The following is a 23,359-nucleotide window of genomic DNA, read 5'->3' on the forward strand; positions in this document are numbered from 1 at the left end:
TGCCTATGGCTATATGTTTATGGTTGTAGCCATTCTGCCAAAATCAGACAGTCAGATACTTTCTGCTCTTTGCAGTTGACAGCAAGAACACTTTGTATCCATCATTAGTCATTCTCTGGCTCACTTGCATGACTGCCAAAGCCAAACTTTAGGAGACAAGCTAACTGCCAAAAACTGAGAGTTAACCTGGGAGTTGAGTTTTGGCCTGGTCTGTAACTGATGCTTAAGACAATCTGTACATTTAATAGTAAATTCTCTGTCAGTGCAAATGATGAATAATAAATGGCTTGCACTTTAAGTGACTAGAAATCTACTAGTACAGAAAAAAATCACCTTTTATATTTATGTTCATCTAGAAGTAGCTTTATAAGTAAAAAGTACAAGCTGTAACAAAGCAGAAAGAAAAGCAACTGATTTTTCAGGTCACACCATCAACAACATATCAGAAAGCACAGCTCTGTCTCTTTTTGTTTTCTTTTGATTGTGTGTGTGTGCGTAGCTGAGGAGGAGGATTTTCGCCACTACTGTGCATCACTGTTTGCTGTCCCTGTCAGCATGGGTGGACCTGAGCCACAGGTTACTACACCTGAGTCATGCCTCCGCATTGAAGTCCTGGATGAGGTGAGAATAACTGGAGTATTTTATTTTAAAGGATTACACCTCAGTGACCACATGTCTACACATGACAAACAAGGAAAAATAAAGACAAAAACTTAACACCTGTGCACATGACTTTACAACACTAACATATTTGTTCTTTCTCTTTTTTTCCCGTCTAAATCATGTGTCACAACACTGATCTCATTTGTTGTCCACAGACAAGCAGAGGCAGGAGGGGAATCAGTGCTGCTGAAAAGAAGGCAGACAACAGCACAGAGTAAGGCTCAAAGAAAAAAAAGAAAATGTAACATTCTACAGGAACCATCATTACTAAATAATAGTTGTTTAAGCTTACTAATTATTTTGTAAATGTTATTGGTCGGTTAGTTATCAACTTGTTGTAAATGTTTATTAAATACATTGTAGTACAGAAGCATTGTTTGGATGGCTAAAAATGAAAATGTTGTGGAAGCTGATAGAAGTCATCAAAGATTGTGACAGTAAAGGTCGTTACACATCTACTGTAGCGCGTTTTGCGAAAAAACAACACGAAATTCTGAATTTTCTGGAGCTGAGCTTACCTTGTAACGTGTATCAGAGTTTTTACAGCAAATTCGTCCTCAGAAAACACACGGAAAGAAAATGAAACCAACATCAAGCGATGATGAGCTGGTCCTGATGTTTCTAAACTAGAAAAGGAAGAAAAAGAGATACTGGGTTCATACAGTTCTCAGGAGAAGGCAGCAGCGGGCAGAATTTCATGGTTTGATCCAGGAGTTGAAGCTGTATCACTGCCGCATTCAAGATTTTCAGGATGTCAGTGGTGCAGTTTGAACTCTTGTTAGTTAGAGTTGTGTGCAGGTCTGAGGGAGGGAAAGCATTTAAGAGAGCCGATTGACCTGGAGCATGTCCAGCTGTGTGTCTGAGGTAAAATAGTATATTTTTTACTTCTATATTATTCTATATGCAGTACTGTTGTGTGTTTTAAAGTCAAAAGTGCGCTTGTTGCCAAATGCAGTAGTCTGATTGTTCAGATCTGATTGTTTTGATCAGAAAAATACAAAAAACAGAAATGGTACAGATTCGTCAAGTGAATTTATGTGCTTGCTGTGAACAGCTGCATTTAACGCATGAAATATTTATTTCATGAAATATTTTTACAGATTTTACACGTCTGGTGTGTAAAGGCCTTAACTGTTAATTTACTAGCATGAATATCATTACACAACATGTAACAGGAAACACTGGAGCAAAGTCAATTAAGGTTTTTGCAAAAATGTTAATTATTTAATTATTAAAACATATGAGTGCTGTTTGTGTCTCTCTGATTGACTTTTAAAAATGGACATAGATTCACAAATTTTCTCTATTCATCACTCAGGGTCCATACTTTTCAGTGGATTTCACAGAAAGGAAACTCGGTGGTGCCCAAAACAGCCCTACCAAATGATGGATCCTTAAGAGTCGGCCCTTCTTCGCCTGTTGCACCACTACAGTCCAGACTAGCTCAGAAGCTCAAACCATCTAAGCCTCAGACATCACAAGCTGGGCCCTCGATTAAATGTGAGCTCTCTATTTTGCAGCGAAAGAGTAAATGACATGCTTTTTTAATCTGTATCAGACTGTAGAAGCCAGCCAGTTTTCTTTTATATGTAGGTCACTTTTACATTAATATTTCTCACTTTATTCAGTTCTGACACACATACATAGACATACATAGAAAGGAAAGCATAGTACATCTGCAATTCCCCAGGTATTAGGCAGTAGGGGATTGCAGTAACACTCTGTTGTGTTGCAATGTGGCTGTGATGGCAGAGAAAAAAAGGACATCTGTTTCAAAACTGCGCTGGTTTTTCACAGCCTCCTGTATATTCCCTCATATTGTCATATGTGTGGCCCGCTGCTGTCTGTGATACTCTTTCTCTCTCTGCAAACCCTCTCCACATATTCCCTGCGCTCCTGGATGTGGACAGGGTCTCTCTTGTTAAAATCTTTGTCCATGTCAGCCAAAAGCCTGTGCAGATTATTGGAATTCTGTTTTCTCAGGTGTTTCTTTGTTTGTACATGTCCATTAATGCTGCAGTTCAGACTTGTGCAATTTGGAAGTGGTGCATAAATATTAATACACTGATCTAGTAAAGTAAGGAGAACAAGAAAAGTGACTGGAGCTCTGCATTCAAGCATAGTGATTCTGGTCTGTCTGAAAATCCTTAACAACCTTTTTTTCTTTAAGCCATGCTTATGAAACATTATCTGAACTCATGCTTACAAAAGCAACAAATGCACTGAATGTTATTTGTATCTTTTACACAGCACATCTATTTAAAAGCAAGCTGTCAACATGCCCCACTGCTGAGAATCCAACAGTTTCAGAGTCGTCAATCAAGACATCACCTGCAAAGTCACCTCGCCAATCTCCCCAATCAACAGCTGACTGTGGAGCACCACAACATATCTCCTTGTTACCACATTCCCAGCTTAAAACTCCCAAATCTTCAGCTGATGTTTCAGTTACGACTAGTAGCAGGTCGCCAATCTCAGATGAGCATCTCTCCCCTCCTCCATCCATATCATTTCCCCTTAGGTCTACTTTCACAGTTTCGTCATCCAGCTCTACTGACTCAACCTTATTGCCCAAAGTGAACCATCCAGCCCCATTAGAGAAATGCTCGGACTCAGCTCTCTTGCCAGATCAACCCCAATCTTCCCGGTTATTTGTAGAGCCTATTTCCTCCCCAAAGATTTGTGAATCACCAAGAAGCAATCTGATGTCCCCAAAGGAATCCCAGTATTTCTTATGTGACCCAGAATCTCTTCTATCAGATAATCAACTCCAGTTGCCTTTGTCCCCTAAGACTACAAGTACACACTCACCAGCAAAATACTTGGAACCAGCTCAATCACAAATAAGTGCTGTGGCTTCAGAAACCCTGTCAAAGTTATCTCTATTTGATGCGACCCCTCCAGATGAACACTATACATATAGGTCAACTCAAACATTTGAGGACGCTCCAGTTATTAGGTCTGTTGAAAGAGAGTCATCTCAGTCACAGGATACAAATTATATCCCATCATCATCTCGCTTAAAAGTCACCCAAAATAATGTTCTTGCTGTTAAAGTGGATGAAGAAGAGAGGTTATCAGTAGGTAAGTGAAGTGCAGTAATGTGCCCACTCTGGTATTTATCTTTGTGTGTGCCTGTGGGCGTACTGATGGTGATGAGCAACAATTAGACCCAATATTTACTTTGTTTTTGTAATGAAAGTCTTGTTAATGGGTGCTAAATTAACTATTTATTAAGAGTGGTTTGTCTTAAACTGCTTTTGTGTGATTACATTACATTACATTGTTAGAAATCTTTGTTACAAATAGATGGACTCACAATGTGACTGAGAAAAGCTTCTTTTTTACTGTCAAAGACAAAACAGTTGGTGAAAACAGTCTTTGTGTGGTTTCAGCTCATCTTCAGTTCTCTCACATGCTTATCATGTCATGTCACTTTTGTTTTTATTCTTGCAGCTATAAATTAACTTGGCAAACTACTCCGTGATGATCTGTTTGGCTTTAACTACAGAACTACTCTAGATTCACTCTAACAAAATGCGGATGAGATGAGAGATTTAATTGTTACCTTATCTTGTGAAGAAGCATTGCCAATTTACACCTCATACAATTAACAGCTCTTAGATCATGTGATATGACATTTCCACCTCAGCTTTAATGGCCAAGGAGGGTTTGGTACAAGGTCACTCGCTAACAAGGTTGAAAAGCAGAGGTAAAGGGCATGCGTAACAAATACTTTCCAAATAACCGGGTAATAGAGGTTAGAAACTGTTTCGAGCAAGTAATAATTACATAGTCTGATATTTCTGTTAGTAGTTTAAAGTCTGCCTGGATGCAAAGGCAAATACATCTCTATATGCCCTACTTCCTAAATATTATTTCCACTGCATAGCTACAATTTGTACATAGAGAATACTTCTATTATGAAGTCTATTTCTCATAAATTGATTTGATACATTTTGCATTTCAAGGCATTTGCTGAGATTTCTCGAGACCAGACAATAATGTCTGGGGAGTCAAATTTGGATCACAAATAGGAGAAAGAAAATAGGAGAAAGAAATGTCCATGTTTATGGATGGGGAAGCACAGGTCTTTGCAGTAAAGTGATTCCTAATAGAACACTTTGTCATGCCACAGTTTGAACACAATTCTCACTGGTCAGGCAGTTTATATGTATAAACTGCTTGTGGATCTTAGCAGTAATGGCTTTCTTTTATTCCACTGGGCTATCAAAGCCAATTTAGATCCAGCCATAAAAAGTGTTCTTTTTCTTTTTATTAGTATTGATTAAAGTTTAGTTTTTAAGTAAATACTTGACATAAAGCTAGAACAGACAGGAAGGTAATTACGCAGCAGAGAATTGCCCTTCCCTCTTAGAGTACTTTCAGTGAACTTCATAGTTAATGTCATGCATCTCGATGTGTACAGATGTATGCCCAAAACAAATGGTTGGAAAGATAGGAACAGACTTTATTTGCTGTGTACATTTATATGAATATCACTAAACATTTACTACTACTACTAACCAATTAACTCTTATAACTAAACAATCAAAGATTTGTGCTCAAAAGAGTATTTTGAGCTGTGTGGGAGTATTTACACAGCTCAAAAGTAAAGTATTTATTTGAGTTTTTTCCTTACTCTTTTTGTTTGGGTCTATTTGCGCACACATTACAGTCCCAGTCCTGAATGTGTATGTAATGGTTATGGTTTGCTAAGTGCAGTTTTATTCAGAAAAAAACATTACTAAAAGACTTTGAATTTGACTAAAGTCTGGGCTGTAAGTTCATAATGGCTTGTTCTGTCAGATCTGTTCCTGGTACTACTTTTAGTTTTCACACCTGCCTGTTCATCCATCTCCTCTGTGCTTTCCTTTTAGATCCTTCTGCCACTTACTGTAGCTTCTCAGCTGGTGTAACTCTAAAAGCTTGCTTCTTCAGCTTATTAAAGCTTTAAGGCCCTTTCATATGAAACACGATAAAGGCAACCTTGTGTTCTGAGACCCATTCTTTTCTATGGTTTGCACCATACATAGCCAAGTTTCCTGCTGCATGGAACAAAGTACAGTTCAAGTGCACCAGCTGGGCACATGTGCATGCCGTTGTCACCGCAATGTAGCGTGACATACGTTCATGTGGCCCATAGAAATGCAAAATTAATGTATATGTAAAGACTATGAGTGCCCTTAAAAATGACATATTACAACCAGAATGCAGCAGCCAGAGCAGCGCCATGTGAAAGAGCTGTTGTAGTTTTCATTGCATCATAGAGATGAAAGTCCTGCTGCTGTGGTTTGAGTCATAATAAACAGTTTTTAGTCCAACATTGTTTGGATGACAATAATTCTGTAATAATAATAATAATGCCATAGCATTTTAGATCAAAGTCAACAATCATAGTCTATGAAACAACAAACAACTTATTGTAATCATAACTTAAAATAAACCTTTCATTCTCTAAACATGTATTCCTGGATTTTCGCCTGAAGACAGTGGCGATGATATGTCCAGTGATAGCCTGGGTCTGGATCCACTTGAAGAAGATACTTCAGATGAAGATTCACAGATGCAAGGGCGTTTAATGAGAGGGAGCTCCAGAGAAGAGAATCCTGCCATATCTCATCTAGAAGATTCCTTTGTTCCTGCAGAGACAGAAACAACAAAAGATTTGCAGACTGATAAGTCAGAAGAGCTGCCAGAACTATCCATGGTAACATATTACTGTATTCCCAGTTGCTTTTGGTTCTTGAAAGAGGGAGCCTTGGATTACAGAGCTGTCATTGCATTATTTTCTCTGAATCAGTCTTCTCCTAATGAAGGAATATTATGCAAATTGCAAATGGCTGAACTTTGTAAGTGGCTGCCAAATTGACAATCAGGAACGAATACAAAAGAGATTTGTCTTTATTGCTGGTGTAACTTGAACCATAACCTATTAACTTTTTAACCATTCTATTTGCGACCATTGTTTCTGTGTGACTCATTTAAATTGTCCAATAATGACCTTAACTGAGACATTTTCAGCCACAATATTAAGTGAGAAGTTTTTGATGCAGAGGTGCATATCTCTAATTTTAGCCGCACAGAGATTTTTACTGCACGAAATGAGTAATCTTGTATGACCTCCTTTGCTTCGCATAAGTGGTTCATTGCTGACAAATAACTGATTGAATTAACAAATGAGTCATTCTAGTCATCCACACTGAACTTTATCTGGGAAATATCTTGAAGCTGAGTAATAAAACTTTTTGAAGTTCATTACACTAGACATAATCACTGCACTGAATGAGAAGGCTTCAGCGACATACAGTTAGAGTTTCTTATTGTAGCTGACCTGATCTATTAGATAACATTTGTATCACACTAATTACTTTACATTATTCATCTATAGCTCAGAGACATCTAAAGCTGTGGTGTTAAAGGTGCAAACCATTGAGGGAAGAAAAGAGTAACAGAGTGGATTAAAAAGGCAGTGCTTGAATGGTCCCAAATGACTTATCAGCCATTTAATGGTATGAATCCTTTATACTGTGACAGAGGAATGAAAAAAAAATAAAATAAGGAGGGTAGTGCTTTATTAAAAAGCTGGAATAAAATGAGGCTCATGATTGTAAAGGTGGTGGTTATCTGTGGCCTCTGGACCTGAATCAAACTGCTCATAAAATGATTAGATGGTATTTCTGTCTTTTTCTCACTCCCTCTCTCTGGACCCACCTCTTTGGTCCTCTGTGTATGTTTTTCACTTTCCTTTGTTCAATCTTTTTCTTTCCTTCTGCCCTTTTCTTTTATTTTAACTTTACTAACAGTTGGCTAGTTTTATAGTTCAGGCAGCTAGTCGTCATCCTTCTTATTATGAGGAGCTATTGGTCTGCACAAAGAGATCTCAAGGTTTTTTTTCTTCCTTTTTTTGCAGCACACTATCATTGTATTTGGTCTCTTGCTGTTTCTTTGTATTGTGTTGCCTCTCCTTTCTTTTACCCCGTCTTCCTCTTGTCATTCTCCATCCTTGCTCATTTCTTGCTCTGTGTGGCACTATTCCCACATGCCTTTCTTTCTATACTCTCCCAGCCCATCTGCAATGTCTTGCAAGGCTAGCATGCTAATGCATCAGATCTAATCTTATCTAAACAGAGCTTCCACATTTTCTTCTGTCTCACAGGACGACACTTGCAAAGGGACGACAGCGAACCCACCACACTATTGTGAGATGCTCTCGCCAGCTCCAGGGGTTAATTAAAAATCAATTCATCAAGTTTGGATGAGAGAGGGAACAGTAGCTAGCTCATTTATATGTATTTGCACATTCTAAACAGAAAAATACAAATTTAACATGCTTACCTAGCTTGAAGTTAAATTAATATTGTTTGCCCTCTTGTTTTATCTTTTTGGACTGATTCAGGAAGGACTGTATTCACAGATAGTTTTAAGAGCAAGCTTTTATTCTGTATTCCACTGTACGTTACTCTCTTTCCATGTCTCTGCGTGTATCAACTTACTATCTCATCCTAACATGACCTGTTTTTTCTCACTGTTTTCATTTTGTCATTCCCCTTTTTACTGCTTCCCCCCTTCCTCCTTCCATCCCCCCTTCTCCTGTGTTCCTCCATCTGTTTGTGTATACCCTCAGGTAATGCACAACCAGAGTGCTGGGTCTGGATCAGAGCAGTTCTGTGATCTGCATGGGTTTTCGCCTCTAGGTTTGGATATGATTGCCGGTCAACCAGAGACACCAGAACATGCACACTGTGACCCACTTCACACATGCCAGTCTCCACTGCGTGATTCAGACCCAACAGGTAGGTTAAAAAGGGAAAGTCTTTTAATGTGTATGAATAGTGTGCTTGAGATTTTATGCTTCAATTTCTTCAATTGCCATCCTGTTTTTCCTTTAAACGACATCAGAAAGTGTGGTTGCTGCTATTGTGCTTCATGAGATTAGATTGTGAAGATTACCTCTGTGTCCAGCTTTTGCCTGGAGATACTTTCCAATTTGCGAGCGTTATTCATGTCACTAAGGCCTCATAATAGGATTTAGAACAAATATGTAAAAATGTAGTGCTTACAAGACACACGAAAATGAGTTTTAAACCCAGAGGAGTGCTGGCTGCTTGGTGAAAAACGAGAGATTGGGGACAACACTGATAATTTACTGCTGGTGGGTCCAAAGGGAGCTTTCCTGTGATGCCGTTTTGTTTTGTGTTGTATGTGAGTGTGTGCAGGCCTTTGCTTTCAAATGCTTTGTAACCTTTGTGCTTCTTTCTACCTATATTTAGCTCCTCACTTTTCTTAACTTTAGGAAAACACAGGCTCATGCCTAATTCTACCTGACTAAAATGTCGATATTTCATCACAAAGACTCACAAGTCACAAAGTAGTAATAAAGCCTGCATCCTTGACACATCACAGAAATTTTACTTTAGTTTAAGAGGAACTTTAAAACACAGAAAGCTATAAAAGTTACGTATTGTGATAATGTTACAGCCAAATGAAATTAAAGTGTATGATCCTGTTCAAATACACACATCAGCCACAATATTAAAACTACTGACAAGTGAAGTGATCATCTCTTGTATTTTTTGACAATGTATTTTCCTGCTGGGGTACTATGGAACTGGGTATTTATGTAGTTGTTACTGTAACATGTATCCCACCCCCCTTAGAACTGTTGGGCCCCTCACAATGACATCAATACACACCGGCATTGGCCTCCAGCAGGACAATGTGGCTCATCACACTAGAAAAACTCTCCCATAATCACTCAGGGAACACAGTAAAATGGCCATTGATTCATCAGATCCTACACCAACAGAGGTAACAAACCACAACCTAGAGGAACCAAATTATCGTCTGCCAGTGTAATGATGCAAGACTCTGCAGGATACCCCAAGACCTCCCCTTAACAGGACAGAGGTGTTTTGGTGGAACCAAGACAATCTACTGAGTATTAATCAGGTGGTTTTAATATTGTGGCTAACTAGTTATGGTTGCATAGTCATGGTATGCAGTAAGGTTTGTATGTAATAGTATATTACTTATTACCTATCGCTGTCATTTGCCTTTGGGAGAAGATGTGGACTTTTATCTCCTGCTTTTGGTGTTTATTTCTTGTTTGTTACACCTTCCCTTCTGTAACAAAATGGCTTTAAGAATGATGCACATTAACTGCAGGTGGTAGACCATGCTGTAGCCACTGAGAAAACTGCCTTCTGAGCGTAGCATTAATGTTCTATTTGTGATCGCAAAATGGACATTTGAAATGCTTTAAAACTAATAATTTGTAAATTGGATATGTGTTTATGCCCCCCGCACTGAACATCATAACATGTGGAAGTCTAGCAGCCACATACAGTACTTGAATGCCATTTATCAAATCACATAGTTCTTAGTATACCTTGTACTCATGCATTTCAAACAGGAGTCAGTGTTTTTCAGCAAGCATTGTTTGCTTATCCCAGAATGACCCCATCAACATTTTCCTTCATGAAGCGTAAACGGCCAACTCTCCGCAGTTTCATTGTCGAGCCTGCGTTAAATGAATAGGGTTGACGGTGAGAGACTCCCACAAGGGCACCGCTAGCCTCCTCGCACCATGCAGCCAACCTCTCGTCAAATCCCGCTCTGTCTCTGCCACCATCGTTAAACCTCCAAAGTTAATGAGAGAGAAAGGTTAGAAAGGAGGAATATCACCTTGACAACACTTCACACTCATTTATGTCCTTCCATCCCTCCATCTGTCTATTCTGTTTTTTATCTTCTTTCCTTTTTTTCGTTGGCAAGACTGCAATCCAACAGGTTTTATACGTCTGCTGCTCTACAGTTTCACCCTGCTGTCCCTTTTTCCGTACTCCCTGTCACCTCATCAGTCAGAAAATTAGGTTGTTAGTGTGCAGTTTCTGTCAAAATGTGCATCGAGTCCAACAAAAGGAAAGACAGAGAGAGTCAGGCAGGCAAATAGGAAGGATAATGACCCACACACATATGCGCGCACACACACACGCACGCACACCACACACACACAGAATGGTCTCTTTAAATCTATGTGTGTTTTCCAAACTAGCTTCAGCCTTTTCCATTTTTCTTTCGAGATGACAAACTGTTATGCGACTGCTCGCCCTTTCCCTCTTATTTATTTGCAGCTGATTTTGAGTAGTAAGTATGTTCTCCAGTCAGTAGTATTAATCAATTAATTAATTAGCTGACCACAGGAGAGAGAGCTGAAAACAGCAGTAATTGCATTGCAGCTGTCAGGACTGGTTGAGCAGCTTGTTAAGCAATATTTGTTTAGTACAGTTTCTGCTGATAAATAGACAAATGGATTATTTTATCAAATTAATTTACTTGAATTAATCTATATAAGTCACTTAGGCTAATAGATTATGTTATCTCCTTGTAGCCTATGTGTGTGTGTTTCTTTTTACCTTGTTTTGCCAGCTCTGTTAGCTTGAATGAGTATTTAAATCTGCAGAAGCCTTTGAAAGGGCTCATTCGTGTGTATGTGACAATATTTGTGGAATAACATCTCATAAAAATCCTAAAATTGATTCAGCATCCTTTTGTTATTATGAACTACTATTAAGTACCTTTGAAATACCACATTTTATGAACTATTGATGATTACAGTGATTTGTATACTTAACAAATACAGTGTAAAATAGTTTTACTTTAATTATCAAACAAAAATGAAATAAATATTTGTATTTTGTTTTGTCATCTTGCAAGTTTTATAGTCTGCTGCATTCATATTCAGTCATAGCCAAAATGTTTTTCCATGTAGTAGGAACGGCCACTCCGGTAAGATCAAAGGAGGGGGTTTATGCATCTACACCAATGACAGCTGGTGCAAAAACACAAAGACTGTAGACAGCCACTGTTCCCCGGATTTGGAATATTTGACTGTGAAGTGCAGACCCGTCTACATACCTCGCGAGTTTACTGTTGTCATGGTAACGGCCGTGTATGTACCACCCGATGCTAATGCTAACTCGGCCATGGAGGAGCTGCACAAGACAATAAGCAACCAGCAGAACTCCCATCCAAACGCAGTGCACATTATAGCTGGGGACTTCAACCATGCTGATTTAAGGTCAGTATTCCCCAGATTTGAACAGCATATTAAATGTGCAACGAGGGGGAAAAACACATTGGATAAAGCCTACAGCAACATCCAAAAAGGCTACAGAGCAACCCCTCTACCACATCTAGGTTTGTCAGACCACATGTCCATGCTGTTGATCCCTGCATACACTCCCATTAGGAGAAGAGCCCCCCCAGTCACAAAAACTGTGAAAACCTGGCCAGAAGGTGCATCACATCAGCTGCAGGACTGTTTTGAAAACACGGACTGGAGCGTGTTCGAACATCAGGACCATGAAGAGCACACAACATCAGTGCTCTCATATATTAACTTCTGTGTCAACAGTGTCACTGTGGACAAACGTCTCCGGGTGTATTCCAACCAGAAACCCTGGATGACTAAAGAGGTCCAGGTCCTGCTGAAGCAACGTGACGCCGCTTTTAGATCCGGTGATGGTATGCAGTACAGTGCAGCCAGATCTGAGTTGAAAAGAGGCATCAGAGAGGCCAAGGCAGCGTACAAGAGAAGGATCGAAGACCACTTCAGCACCAAAAACTCACGACAGGTATGGCAGGGAGTTCAGCACTTAACCAACTACAAACCTGGCAATACCACGTTGACTGAGGGTAACGCGGAGCTTGCGGAGGAGCTGAACCACTTCTTCGCACGCTTTGAGGTGAAGGGACCAGAGGCAGCAGCAGCAAAAACATCGGACAGCAGCAGCAGCCCAAGCCTCATAGTGCAGGAATATGAGGTGAGGCGCACACTGAGGGCAGTGAACCCCAGGAAGGCCGCCGGACCAGATGGGGTAACCGCAAAGGTCCTAAAAGAGTGTGCAGACCAGCTGGCTGGGGTCTTCACTAAGATCTTCAACACTTCACTGTCCCAGTCCTGCATCCCGCCATGCCTAAAGTCAGCCACAATTGTCCCACTACCAAAGCATACTAACATTAGCAGCCTCAACGACTATCGACCAGTTGCTCTAACACCTGTTATAATGAAGTGCTTCGAGAAACTGGTCCGACGTCACATCATGTCCTGCTTGCCACCCACACTCGACCCGCTCCAGTTTGCATACAGAGCTAACAGATCAACTGAAGATGCCATCGCTACAACGCTCCACACCACCATCTCTCACCTGGAAGTGCAGGGCCGTTACGCCAGGCTGCTCTTTGTTGACTTTAGCTCTGCTTTCAATACGATACTCCCGGACAGACTAATAGTTAAACTGCTGGAAATTGGACTTCCTTCTACCACCTGCCGCTGGATCAGAGACTTCCTCTCAGACCGTGTACAGAGAGTTAGAGTGGGGCCTCATCTTTCCTCAGCCCTCAGCCTCAACACCGGCTCTCCACAAGGCTGTGTACTGAGTCCCCTACTGTACACTCTGTACACACATGACTGTGTTAGTTCCCACCCAGACAACACAGTCATCAAGTTTGCAGATGATACCACCGTGGTGGGGCTCATCTCAGGGGGAGATGAGACTGCGTACAGAGCTGAAGTTCAGAGGCTGTCAGATTGGTGTGCAGATAACAACCTGGACCTCAATACCACCAAGACAAAAGAACTGGTCGTTGACTTCAGAAGGAGGAAGTCCGAGCTGCAGCCTGTCAGCATCAACGGGGAGTGCGTGGAAAGGGTCTCCAGTTTCAAGTTTCTGGGTGTGCACATAGACACAGACCTCCAATGGAGCTCTAACACCTCTGCGGTCTTAAAGAAGACCCAACAGCGTCTCCACTTTCTGAGAATCCTCAGAAAAATGGACCTGAAGAAGGAGCTGCTGACCGTCTTCTACCGCTGCTCCATTGAAAGTGTGCTGACATATTGCATCGGCGCTCCAGAGGGTCATCAACATGGCCCAAAAAAATCATTGGACATCCTCTTCCCTCCCTGAAGGACCTGTACAGCACTCGCTGTCTCAAGAGGGCACGCAGCATCCTACGGGACTGCACACACCCAGGACACCGGGTGTTTAAGCTGCTGCCGTCTGGCAGGAGGTTCAGGCTGCTGAGGTCCCGAACAAATAGACTCAAGGACAGCTTTTACAACAGGGCAATAGCCCTGATCAATGTAAATAGCTGACCTGACTGGATACCTCCCTGGACTTTTTTAGGGGGGAGGTAACAATGTTTAAAACAATAACAATAATATTTATATTTATAACAAGGTGCAATAATAATTAATGTGCAGTAATAACAGTGTGCAATACAAATACACTTATTCTTCTTTTTTATACTAAGTTAAAAACTATACTGTGTTGTGTTGTTTGTTGCGTTGTGATGTGTCATATTGTGTCGTGTTGTGTTATATGTAGTGCCGACGTAGGACAGTTTTTCCAATTTCATTGTACTATTGTACTATGTATGACTGTGCAATGACAATAAAGAGTTATCTTATCTTATCTTATCTTATCTTATCTGTAGAAAGGTCACAAACTAGACTTAGATAGCAAAGAAAATCCATTGCAGTTTCCAATTGCCTGCTATATGTCCAACTGATAGCAGCGTGACAGTGAATGATCTGTCTCTTTGTATTTCGTACATTTTTGATCCAGATATTCTGAGTCCTTTTTAAAAGCATGTAAAGGACAATATCAGAATGTGAAAGTGTTGAGATGATATATTTTGCAAGAGAACAAGAAGTATGCATTTTTATGAATCCAATATATGCATGGCTGTTCTGGGTGAGGTGTGCTATGACCCGTCTTTAACTTTTCCTTTTACTCATTTAGGGTTACAAAGTTATGGGTTAAGCAGCAGCTTCAGAGCTTTAAATGAGGAACACCTGGTTTTCGGTGTGATGAAGGACAACCACAGGCAGCCAACTGGAATTCAGATTCACTCATCCAGGACAGGAGAAGTATCAGCAGATGAACTGGGAACATCTGGTGAGTGGAAGTGTATTTGCGCTGTCATGAGTGCTTGTGTGTATTTTGTTTGTGTCTACAGGGAGTGCAGAATTATTAGGCAAATGAGTATTTTGTCTACATCATCCTCTTCATGCATGTTGTCTTACTCCAAGCTGTATAGGCTCGAAAGCCTACTACCAATTAAGCATATTAGCATATCTTTCACAAATATACATTTCTGACATTCAAAAACAAAACAAAAACAAATCAGCGACCAATATAGCCACCTTTCTTTGCAAGGACACTCAAAAGCCTGCCATCCATGGATTCTGTCAGTGTTTTGATCTGTTCACCATCAACATTGCGTGCAGCAGCAACCACAGCCTCCCAGACACTGTTCAGAGAGGTGTACTGTTTTCCCTCCTTGTAAATCTCACATTTGATGATGGACCACAGGTTCTCAATGGGGTTCAGATCAGGTGAACAAGGAGGCCATGTCATTAGTTTTTCTTCTTTTATACCCTTTCTTGCCAGCCACGCTGTGGAGTACTTGGACGCGTGTGATGGAGCATTGTCCTGCATGAAAATCATGTTTTTCTTGAAGGATGCAGACTTCTTCCTGTACCACTGCTTGAAGAAGGTGTCTTCCAGAAACTGGCAGTAGGACTGGGAGTTGAGCTTGACTCCATCCTCAACCCGAAAAAGCCCCACAAGCTCATCTTTGATGATACCAGCCCAAACCAGTACTCCACCTCCACCTTGCTGGCGTCTGAGTCGGACTGGAGCTCTCTGCCCTTTACCAATCCAGCCACGGGCCCATCCATCTGGCCCATCAAGACTCACTCTCATTTCATCAGTCCATAAAACCTTAGAAAAACCAGTCTTGAGATATTTCTTGGCCCAGTCTTGACGTTTCAGCTTGTGTGTCTTGTTCAGTGGTGGTCGTCTTTCAGCCTTTCTTACCTTGGCCATGTCTCTGAGTATTGCACACCTTGTGCTTTTGGGCACTCCAGTTATGTTGAAGCTCTGAAATATGGCCAAACTGGTGGCAAGTGGCATCTTGGCAGCTGCACGCTTGACTTTTCTCAGTTCATGGGCAGTTATTTTGTGCCTTGGTTTTTCCACACGCTTCTTGTGACCCTGTTGACTATTTTGAATGAAACGCTTGATTGTTCGATGATCACGCTTCAGAAGCTTTGCAATTTTGAGACTGCTGCATCCCTCTGCAAGATATCTCACTATTTTTGACTTTTCTGAGCCTGTCAAGTCCTTCTTTTGACCCATTTTGCCAAAGGAAAGGACGTTGCCTAATAATTATGCACACCTGATATAGGGTGTTGATGTCATTAGACCACACCCCTTCTCATTACAGAGATGCACATCACCTAATATGCTTAATTGGTAGTAGGCTTTCGAGCCTATACAGCTTGGAGTAAGACAACATGCATGCAGAGGATGGTGTGGACAAAATACTCATTTGCCTAATAATTCTGCACTCCCTGTATTTGTTTTTTGTTAAGTTGCCTAATAATTATGCACAGTAATAGTCACCTGCACACACAGATGTCCCCCTAAAATAGCTAAAACCAAAAACAAACTAAAAACGACTTCCAAAAACATTCAGCTTTGATATTAATGAGTGTTTTGGGTTCATTGGGAACATGGTTGTTGTTCAATAATAAAATTATTCCTCAAAAATACAACTTGCCTAATAATTCTGCACTCCCTGTATGTGAAGATTTTCAGGTACATAGAGTTCTTTTTGCTTTTTATTTATTTACACAGACAGAATTCTATTGTGGACACAATTAATACACTATATCTCTGCATATAGAAACACTATTTCAATGTTTGTGCTGGTTGTGAACAGACACTTATATTATCCACTTATACTGAGCACGTACACATGCAGGACTGTGGGTTGATCCAGGAATATATCCTTTCATACAGATACACGAAACAGTGCATTAATCTCTTTATGCTGATGCATATTTGCACACACAGAAACCTGAAAGAGCAGAGAGTAAATTGTTTTATTCAGTGAGACTTCTAATTCCCTCTCGGTGTTGATCAGTTCTCTGTATTAATTTGCCTCACTCACTTCTTTCCATGTTGTCAAGGTATTTAAACCTGCTTTCATAAGTCTTTTTTTTAATTAATCTTATCCAAGAGTTCCAACTCTTGAGGCCCACATAAGCTACACTCAGTCTTGTCAGATTGAATGCTTAAACTTAAGTTCGAGGAGTACGTTAGTTAAAAACAATAAATAAAAAAAACCTTTGAAACATATTTAACTATTGTATCAAAATGAGTGTGCAACATTTTTTCTGTATTTTTAATTCACAAGGGAACCTAAGCACTGATGTTTCGGCAAGTTCCCTCTCAGAGTGCTTCCTTGTGCTGTTTTGTCAGTGTGCCGCTCCAATGTGCTGTCTGACAGCACACAGAAGAAGGCTTCTCGCCAAAACATCTGTGCTTTGGCTCCCTTGTGCCATTAATTAATGTTTTAAAATAGCATTGTGCCCCTGAGCATGTTTGTAAGTGGGGAACTCTTTTTAAAGTTCACAGCATTTGGTTTCCTTTTTTCCCCTCCATACTTTACTGTAGTGTGTTCCATACAGCAGTTATACCTACAGTACAATTATAATAATATATCACATGAAAAAGATGCATATGTTAGGTATTACATCTCAATTTGTCTTAAGGCTATTAACATATCCCACATACAGTCCATGCAGAAAGGAATTATTCAAATCTGACCTTCCAAAGGAACGCTTGAGTGATATCAAAGTTCAGTCTTCTTCATTTTACACTTCATACATTTTAAATCTGGCACAGAGATTTATCAGTAGCAGAAATCTAAATATGTGTGTGCCATCTGCTTTAAAATTGAAATAAATCGAGTCTAGAGGTATGTGTGTGTCCACATGTGTTAGAAGCACTCCCCTGCATGCATCATTCTTCCCATGCTGCTTAGTTTGACTGTGCAGGTGGTGGTGAAGCACTAAGTGGAGGTTCTGTGCCAGTTGAAAGACAGAGGCAGGCACTGAGAGTGGGTGGAGGGAGGGCGAGGTGAGGAGACAATGGAAGATTGAAAGACTGAAAGATTTAACACTGAAGCTGAAACTGGTTAGACAGCACGCAGCATGAAGAATCAGTGTGCTGCAGCCACACGTACACACCCACACTATCATAGCTTCACAGTGGGGGCCTCAATGTAATTTACTGTGAGCAGGTGGAGATGGATGTTCAATCTGATTCAATTTGATGTGGCTCACACAGGAGTGGGATGAGACACCACTCATTCCACTGACAGTTGTGATCGACCCTTTTTTCTTGAATCCTGAGCAACATACCATCTTCTTCTTACCTTCTCCATTCTTCCTCTACACCTGTTCTTATCTACTTCTTACACTCACTCTCTCTGTAGCTGTTTTCAGAAAATACCTTTTACTGTATAGCCTCATGATCATCATTCCATCCTTCCTTATTCACAGCTTATGCGTTTCTCTACCCATTTCCCTGTTTGGCTTTTATTCCATATCTGGTTTCAGGCTGTCTAGCAAGTACGCATTAACTATTTCGCACTGTCCGTCGCCAAACCTCTCATTCCTTGTCCCCTCCTTTTTCTCGCTGTTTCTTTATTCCCACAGTGGACTCAGAATTCTCGCCAGTATTTTGTCCATTGTCCCAAGCAGCCAGAGAGATCATGGAGATCTGTAATGTGGACCAGATGGGCTGTGAGGACCCTGACCTGGAGATAGACACAACTGCACATGCTCTGAGCAGCCTGGAGCAGGAACTAAGACTCATGGTCAAGAGCGCAGACCAGAAACCTTCATGTATGCAATCACATATACATGGTATAGCTATCTGTGATCAGTATATTATTTTACAGATCATAATCATAGAAAATAATACAGTAAGTGTTTGAATGAATTATGAATTACAAGAGTGATTTCAACCATTAATTCTTAACCTTTCTTAAATATTTCCATCCCAAGCAGGCACTCCAGGTACTGGTACAGAACACAGTGGAAGTCAGGATGAATGCAGGAATCCCTCTTCCAAACGGTTTGTAACACACATCCTTAAATTTGATTACCCTCATGCATTTCAATTGTATTTGTGCGAGGATCACATCAAGGATGAGCTTATCATAAAGAGGGTATATGTTTTTGTTGTTAGTTGACCTAGAAATGCTTAGGCAGTTGTTCAAATGTCCATTTGATGTTGATATCCTGAAAGGCAAATGTGAGTTTCTCCAGTGTGCGAATCAGACAGTGAAGTGTCGTACCTTCCCGTTTTCATACTGTGTGTGTGTGTCTCTTCACCATGGCCACCTTAGAATCTCACCCCTTACACTTTCTCACACTCCACTACCAATCCAGTGGCCACGACAGGGGGTAATCCCTCTTTTTTTTGGTACTGCATCAATGCCTCTCGCTGTCGGATATGTGGAGTGTGTAATGGATCGTTAGCGCAGAACGACTTTAGCTTTGGCAGCATGTTGGGTATCCAGCCTTAATGTGCTGCTTAATGTGAGTATGCGTGTGAAAAGAAAGAGGAAGTGTGTCAGTGTGGTTTTGTATATCAGAAACTGACTCTGAGTGTGTGTGCCTGTGCATTATTGATGTTTTTTTGTGTTTGTGGAGCGGGCATAATCTGCGCTAGAGGCCTTGTGCTGAGCAGAGCACTGTGAATATCACTTTGAGACGTGTAATAAACGGATTAACGCATACTACAGTGAGAGCTCCCAAAACAGCTCCTTACATCCTAAAACATACACAAACACACACTTAGGATGGACTTAATCTGGCTACTTTGGTTCAGCTTCACAGGTATCATGTTGTTTTTGTTTTTTATAGGCAGCTCTTGTGCTTCCACCCTCACCTGGTTTTCCTCCTAATATGCAGATTGGACTCTTGTGACATTGTCCAATTTATTGAGTATGCAGAAACACTGGATTTTCATGATGACAGGATCTTGTCATGCAGTTAGTTAACACGGCTGTAACATTGTTGTTTTATTAGGTACAGTGTGTTTTGCCAGTTCAACTCAGCAAGTTTTTTTTTGTATAGGGTCAATGAACCGTCTTCATGAGATGCTGTTCTTTCAGACCCCGTTGACTTCTGAGTAAATGTATGTAAATGGATTTCAGCTGTAATGTAGCTTCTGCTGCAAAACATATTGAATAATGGTACAATCAGGAAAACTTGAGTGCATTTTTGCATATAAAATATGCATTTGTTTTAGTGAATATTCCAGTAATAGTATACAGTATGTACACTCCAAGGTACACCCACACAACACAATAGCGAATGCTGTCACAGCATATTATGGGCGGTCTGTGTGCATAGACAACTATTTATCATCTGCGCTGCTTTTACTCAGCTTTCTCCGGTTGCTTGGCAGGCGTGCACCACAGTTGGTGGATTGTGAGAACTGAATATCTGCTTTTGCTTTATTAGTAGTTACACTATATGAGTCCAAACCTAAAACCTACTTCACGTTTTGCAGCTGTATGAGGATGCAGCAGCATGTATGAGTCATGCTCGTCTTTGAGAGCAGCTTTAGGTTGTGAAACAGTCTGTGTTAGTGCTGTGCCATATCATAGCCATGAGAATAGCAGTATGCATTTTGGCACGATATAAAAGTGTCATATGGTAATATCTTTGATATAGCGACACCTTACATTTATGTTCCCTCGTGTGCACTACAATGAAACAAACCCATACGTGTCTAAGAGCAAGAGCACAGTGTGTGCCTCTGATGACAATATACTGCATAAAAAGGGAGCTACATAAAAAGAACCACTGACAAAACAGTGCTTTGCAAAACATGCATGAAATATAATAATTTTTGATAACTGTTGAGTACAATCAGGCTATGAAAGCACTCTAATGGAGATACTAGCAGTTGGTGAAGTGCGACCCAAAAGTAAACAACTGAGAGTCACTGTAGCCCTCGATAGCTGTGCTTCATATGACAGGAAGAGCTAAAGGTGAAAGGAAATTACTGGTGGGTTACATGGTGATAAAGGAGGGCTTAAGTGGTTAAAAGCTCGACCCAAGATACAACACCCCAGGCAATGTTCCCTCTAAGCTGCGCGCGTGCGCAATTGCGCACTGCTGGCACGGTCTCTGCGCACAGAAAATCTGCGTTGCACGCAAAAAAAATCTAACCTGAATTGCAATTAAAATTAAAACTTTAACAATTCTGTTTTGCAGTGTTAGTCAGTAAGTGACTGGCTGCTGGGATTAGAACGATGCCACCTTATCCCATAGTGCAGCCAATGATGCGATTCACAATCGTATATACGCAGCTAATCAACATCGTTGACAGGCTATGACAGCGTCCTTATGCACGTCAATGACAACGTGTACAACCATTGGAGATGTGAGCAAGACAGACGGAACAATTGACGGAAAAAGTGTGGACTTTATACCAGTTTTTAAATTGTGTTGATAGGCCACGTAAAACCAGAGTTATCATAAAAAATATATGCAATGTTTGTTTTTGCTGAATACTATCGTTGTTTATATTTACTTCGGGAAGAAACGGTTAAGCGGCGTTTTATAAGCAAAACGCTCGAAAGCGCTCTCCGCCTGGGCGGGGGGAGGGGGGGAGTGACGGCGGTGTTTTGAGATGTGAGAGATTTGCGACGTTTAGTATGGGCAGAAATCTGTGCCATCAGGAACTGAATTTGAATAAGTTAAATTCGAATTTGAATTGCTCGGATTGAATCTGAATTGTAACTTGAATAAATGCTTTTAAAAACTGAATATGAATTAGCCTAATTTGAAATTCAATTTATTGGTTTGAAAATGATCATCACTAAACTGAAATTGAATTTTATAGTTTGAAAATGAATTCATTTGCTTTGAAACTGTATTTTATCCTTTAAAAATTTAGCTCTCGAATAATTTCAGATTCACTTCTCACCATTCAGTTTCAGTTCTACAATTCAGTTGACCCTGTGCACGAGAAAATGCTAACTTCCTGGTTTGAGACCGGATGTGGGGTTGTACATTTCCGGTAGCTTTACTTTGCGGTCAATCACTACTGCGAAGATATACTCCAAAATCATGTCCAAAACTCAAAAACGGAAAGATCGCGTTAAGTTACAAAGAGCAGAAGGTGGGAACACTCACCACTGTTGTGTCATAAAAAATCTAATGATCAGTTTTGACGTTTAAAGAGTTTAGATCGATCAGTTGTTTACATCAGCGGTCCCCAACCCCCGGGCCTCGGACCGGTACCGGTCCGTGAGTCGTTTGGTACCGGGCCGCGAGAGTTGAGGCTCAGGTGTGAAATGTATGGTTTTCAGGGTTTTTATCGGTTTTCAGCATTATTTTGTTATCGTTTTTATTGTTAACTCGGTTTTCCTGGGTCTTTTCACGTGTGTTATGAATAAATCTTCTTTTTTTTGGTACCGGTACTAGTTTTATTTTGTTGTATTTATCCGCGACACCTTAAAGGCCGGTCCGTGAAAATAATGTCGGGCATAAACCGGTCCGTGGGGCATAAACCGGTCCGTGGCGCAAAAAAGGTTGGGGACCGCTGGTTTACATCACTCAACACAAGCAGAACTGCATTACTGCAGCAGAAGACACATCGTCCACATTCAGAAGCACATCTCTGTGTAGTGACTGGTCTTATGATTTAAACAGGCAAATGTTCAGCATTCAAACTACAGGTGAACAATAGTCAAACCAGATGTTTCCCCGTTATGTCAATATCAGCTAGTCAAGTACACACCTGCACAGCATGTTAACAAACCGTGAAAAAAGCCACACAAAAAATTAATGATTGCTGGTAAGGGTTTCTATAAATTAGTATGTACGAAGGGTATGTTGTGACTTACCTTCAAAATTACAGTGGTACCTCGCTATAACGCGGTTCACCTTTCACCTCGCTGTTTCACAGATTTTTTTAGTGCAAGTTTGCACGGTTTTTTTTACGTCACATTGTGTCCTGCGTCCTGATCACTGCAGACGATGTCCTCCGTGACGTCTCTCCTGTATAGTACAGAATCGCTGCATCGATCGCTAGCAGTGTGACTCTGAAGTGCAGTACTGTATGTCCACGAAACGTTTTGCACCGTCAAAAAATAAAATTGGCTACTTGATTTCACCTATCGCTGGTTATTTTTAGAACATAACACCCGCGATAAACGAGGGACAGCTGAGAAATATAACATTTGAATCCCTTTTCTCTTTTGCTCTGAGGCGCAGGGGAAAAAATATCGACAAGTCGATGAACATCATTTACAGATATATTGGGTAAATGCCCAAGACATCTATAGAAATGTAACTCGCCGCTTGATTCATTCATTTGCTTAACTTGTTTTGGACTGTAAACAGGGCGCGAATAGGACACCGGAGGCAGGGTACACCCTGGACAGGTCGCCAGTCTGTCGCAGGGCCAACACACAGGGACAGACAACCATTCGCACTCACATTCATTCGCACATTCACACCTAGTGACAATTTAAAGACTGCATGAAGACTCTGAAGTTTCTCTTCTCTTCTGGCAGGACAGGAATGTGGCCTTGTCCTGTGAGCCACCGTAAGGATGTACTTGGAGTAGAACTGGATTGTCACCGGCCTCAGGCTCTTCACCTTTTCAAAGACAAAGCAGTCATTTAGATAAAATATTAGATATTGTTTACCTGTAAATGCACAAAGTAAATTTAGAAATGTAATTCTTGTCAAGAGTGAACAAGCACTGATAGTGTAATCTACAGCTGTGGCCAAATGTTTAGAGAA

General features: G+C 40.7%; 1 protein-coding gene across 1 annotated transcript in view; it reads left to right on the forward strand.

The window, feature by feature from the left end:
• The window catches only part of zbbx (zinc finger, B-box domain containing), a 79,816-nt gene that overhangs the window by 52,863 nt on the left and 3,594 nt on the right, over nucleotides 1-23,359 (forward strand). Inside the window, exons 12-20 of the mRNA XM_084950979.1 lie at nucleotides 500-621; nucleotides 819-877; nucleotides 1,982-2,163; nucleotides 2,914-3,747; nucleotides 6,153-6,373; nucleotides 8,291-8,459; nucleotides 14,472-14,627; nucleotides 18,242-18,430; nucleotides 18,596-18,662. Coding sequence (XP_084807105.1) covers nucleotides 500-621; nucleotides 819-877; nucleotides 1,982-2,163; nucleotides 2,914-3,747; nucleotides 6,153-6,373; nucleotides 8,291-8,459; nucleotides 14,472-14,627; nucleotides 18,242-18,430; nucleotides 18,596-18,662 — 1,999 coding nt within the window. The remainder of the gene's footprint in view (nucleotides 1-499; nucleotides 622-818; nucleotides 878-1,981; nucleotides 2,164-2,913; nucleotides 3,748-6,152; nucleotides 6,374-8,290; nucleotides 8,460-14,471; nucleotides 14,628-18,241; nucleotides 18,431-18,595; nucleotides 18,663-23,359) is intronic.

Source organism: Perissodus microlepis, chromosome 14 (assembly GCF_051167445.1).
Source record: "Perissodus microlepis isolate ML-2025 ecotype Zambia chromosome 14, ASM5116744v1, whole genome shotgun sequence".
Classification (NCBI taxonomy): domain Eukaryota; kingdom Metazoa; phylum Chordata; class Actinopteri; order Cichliformes; family Cichlidae; genus Perissodus; species Perissodus microlepis.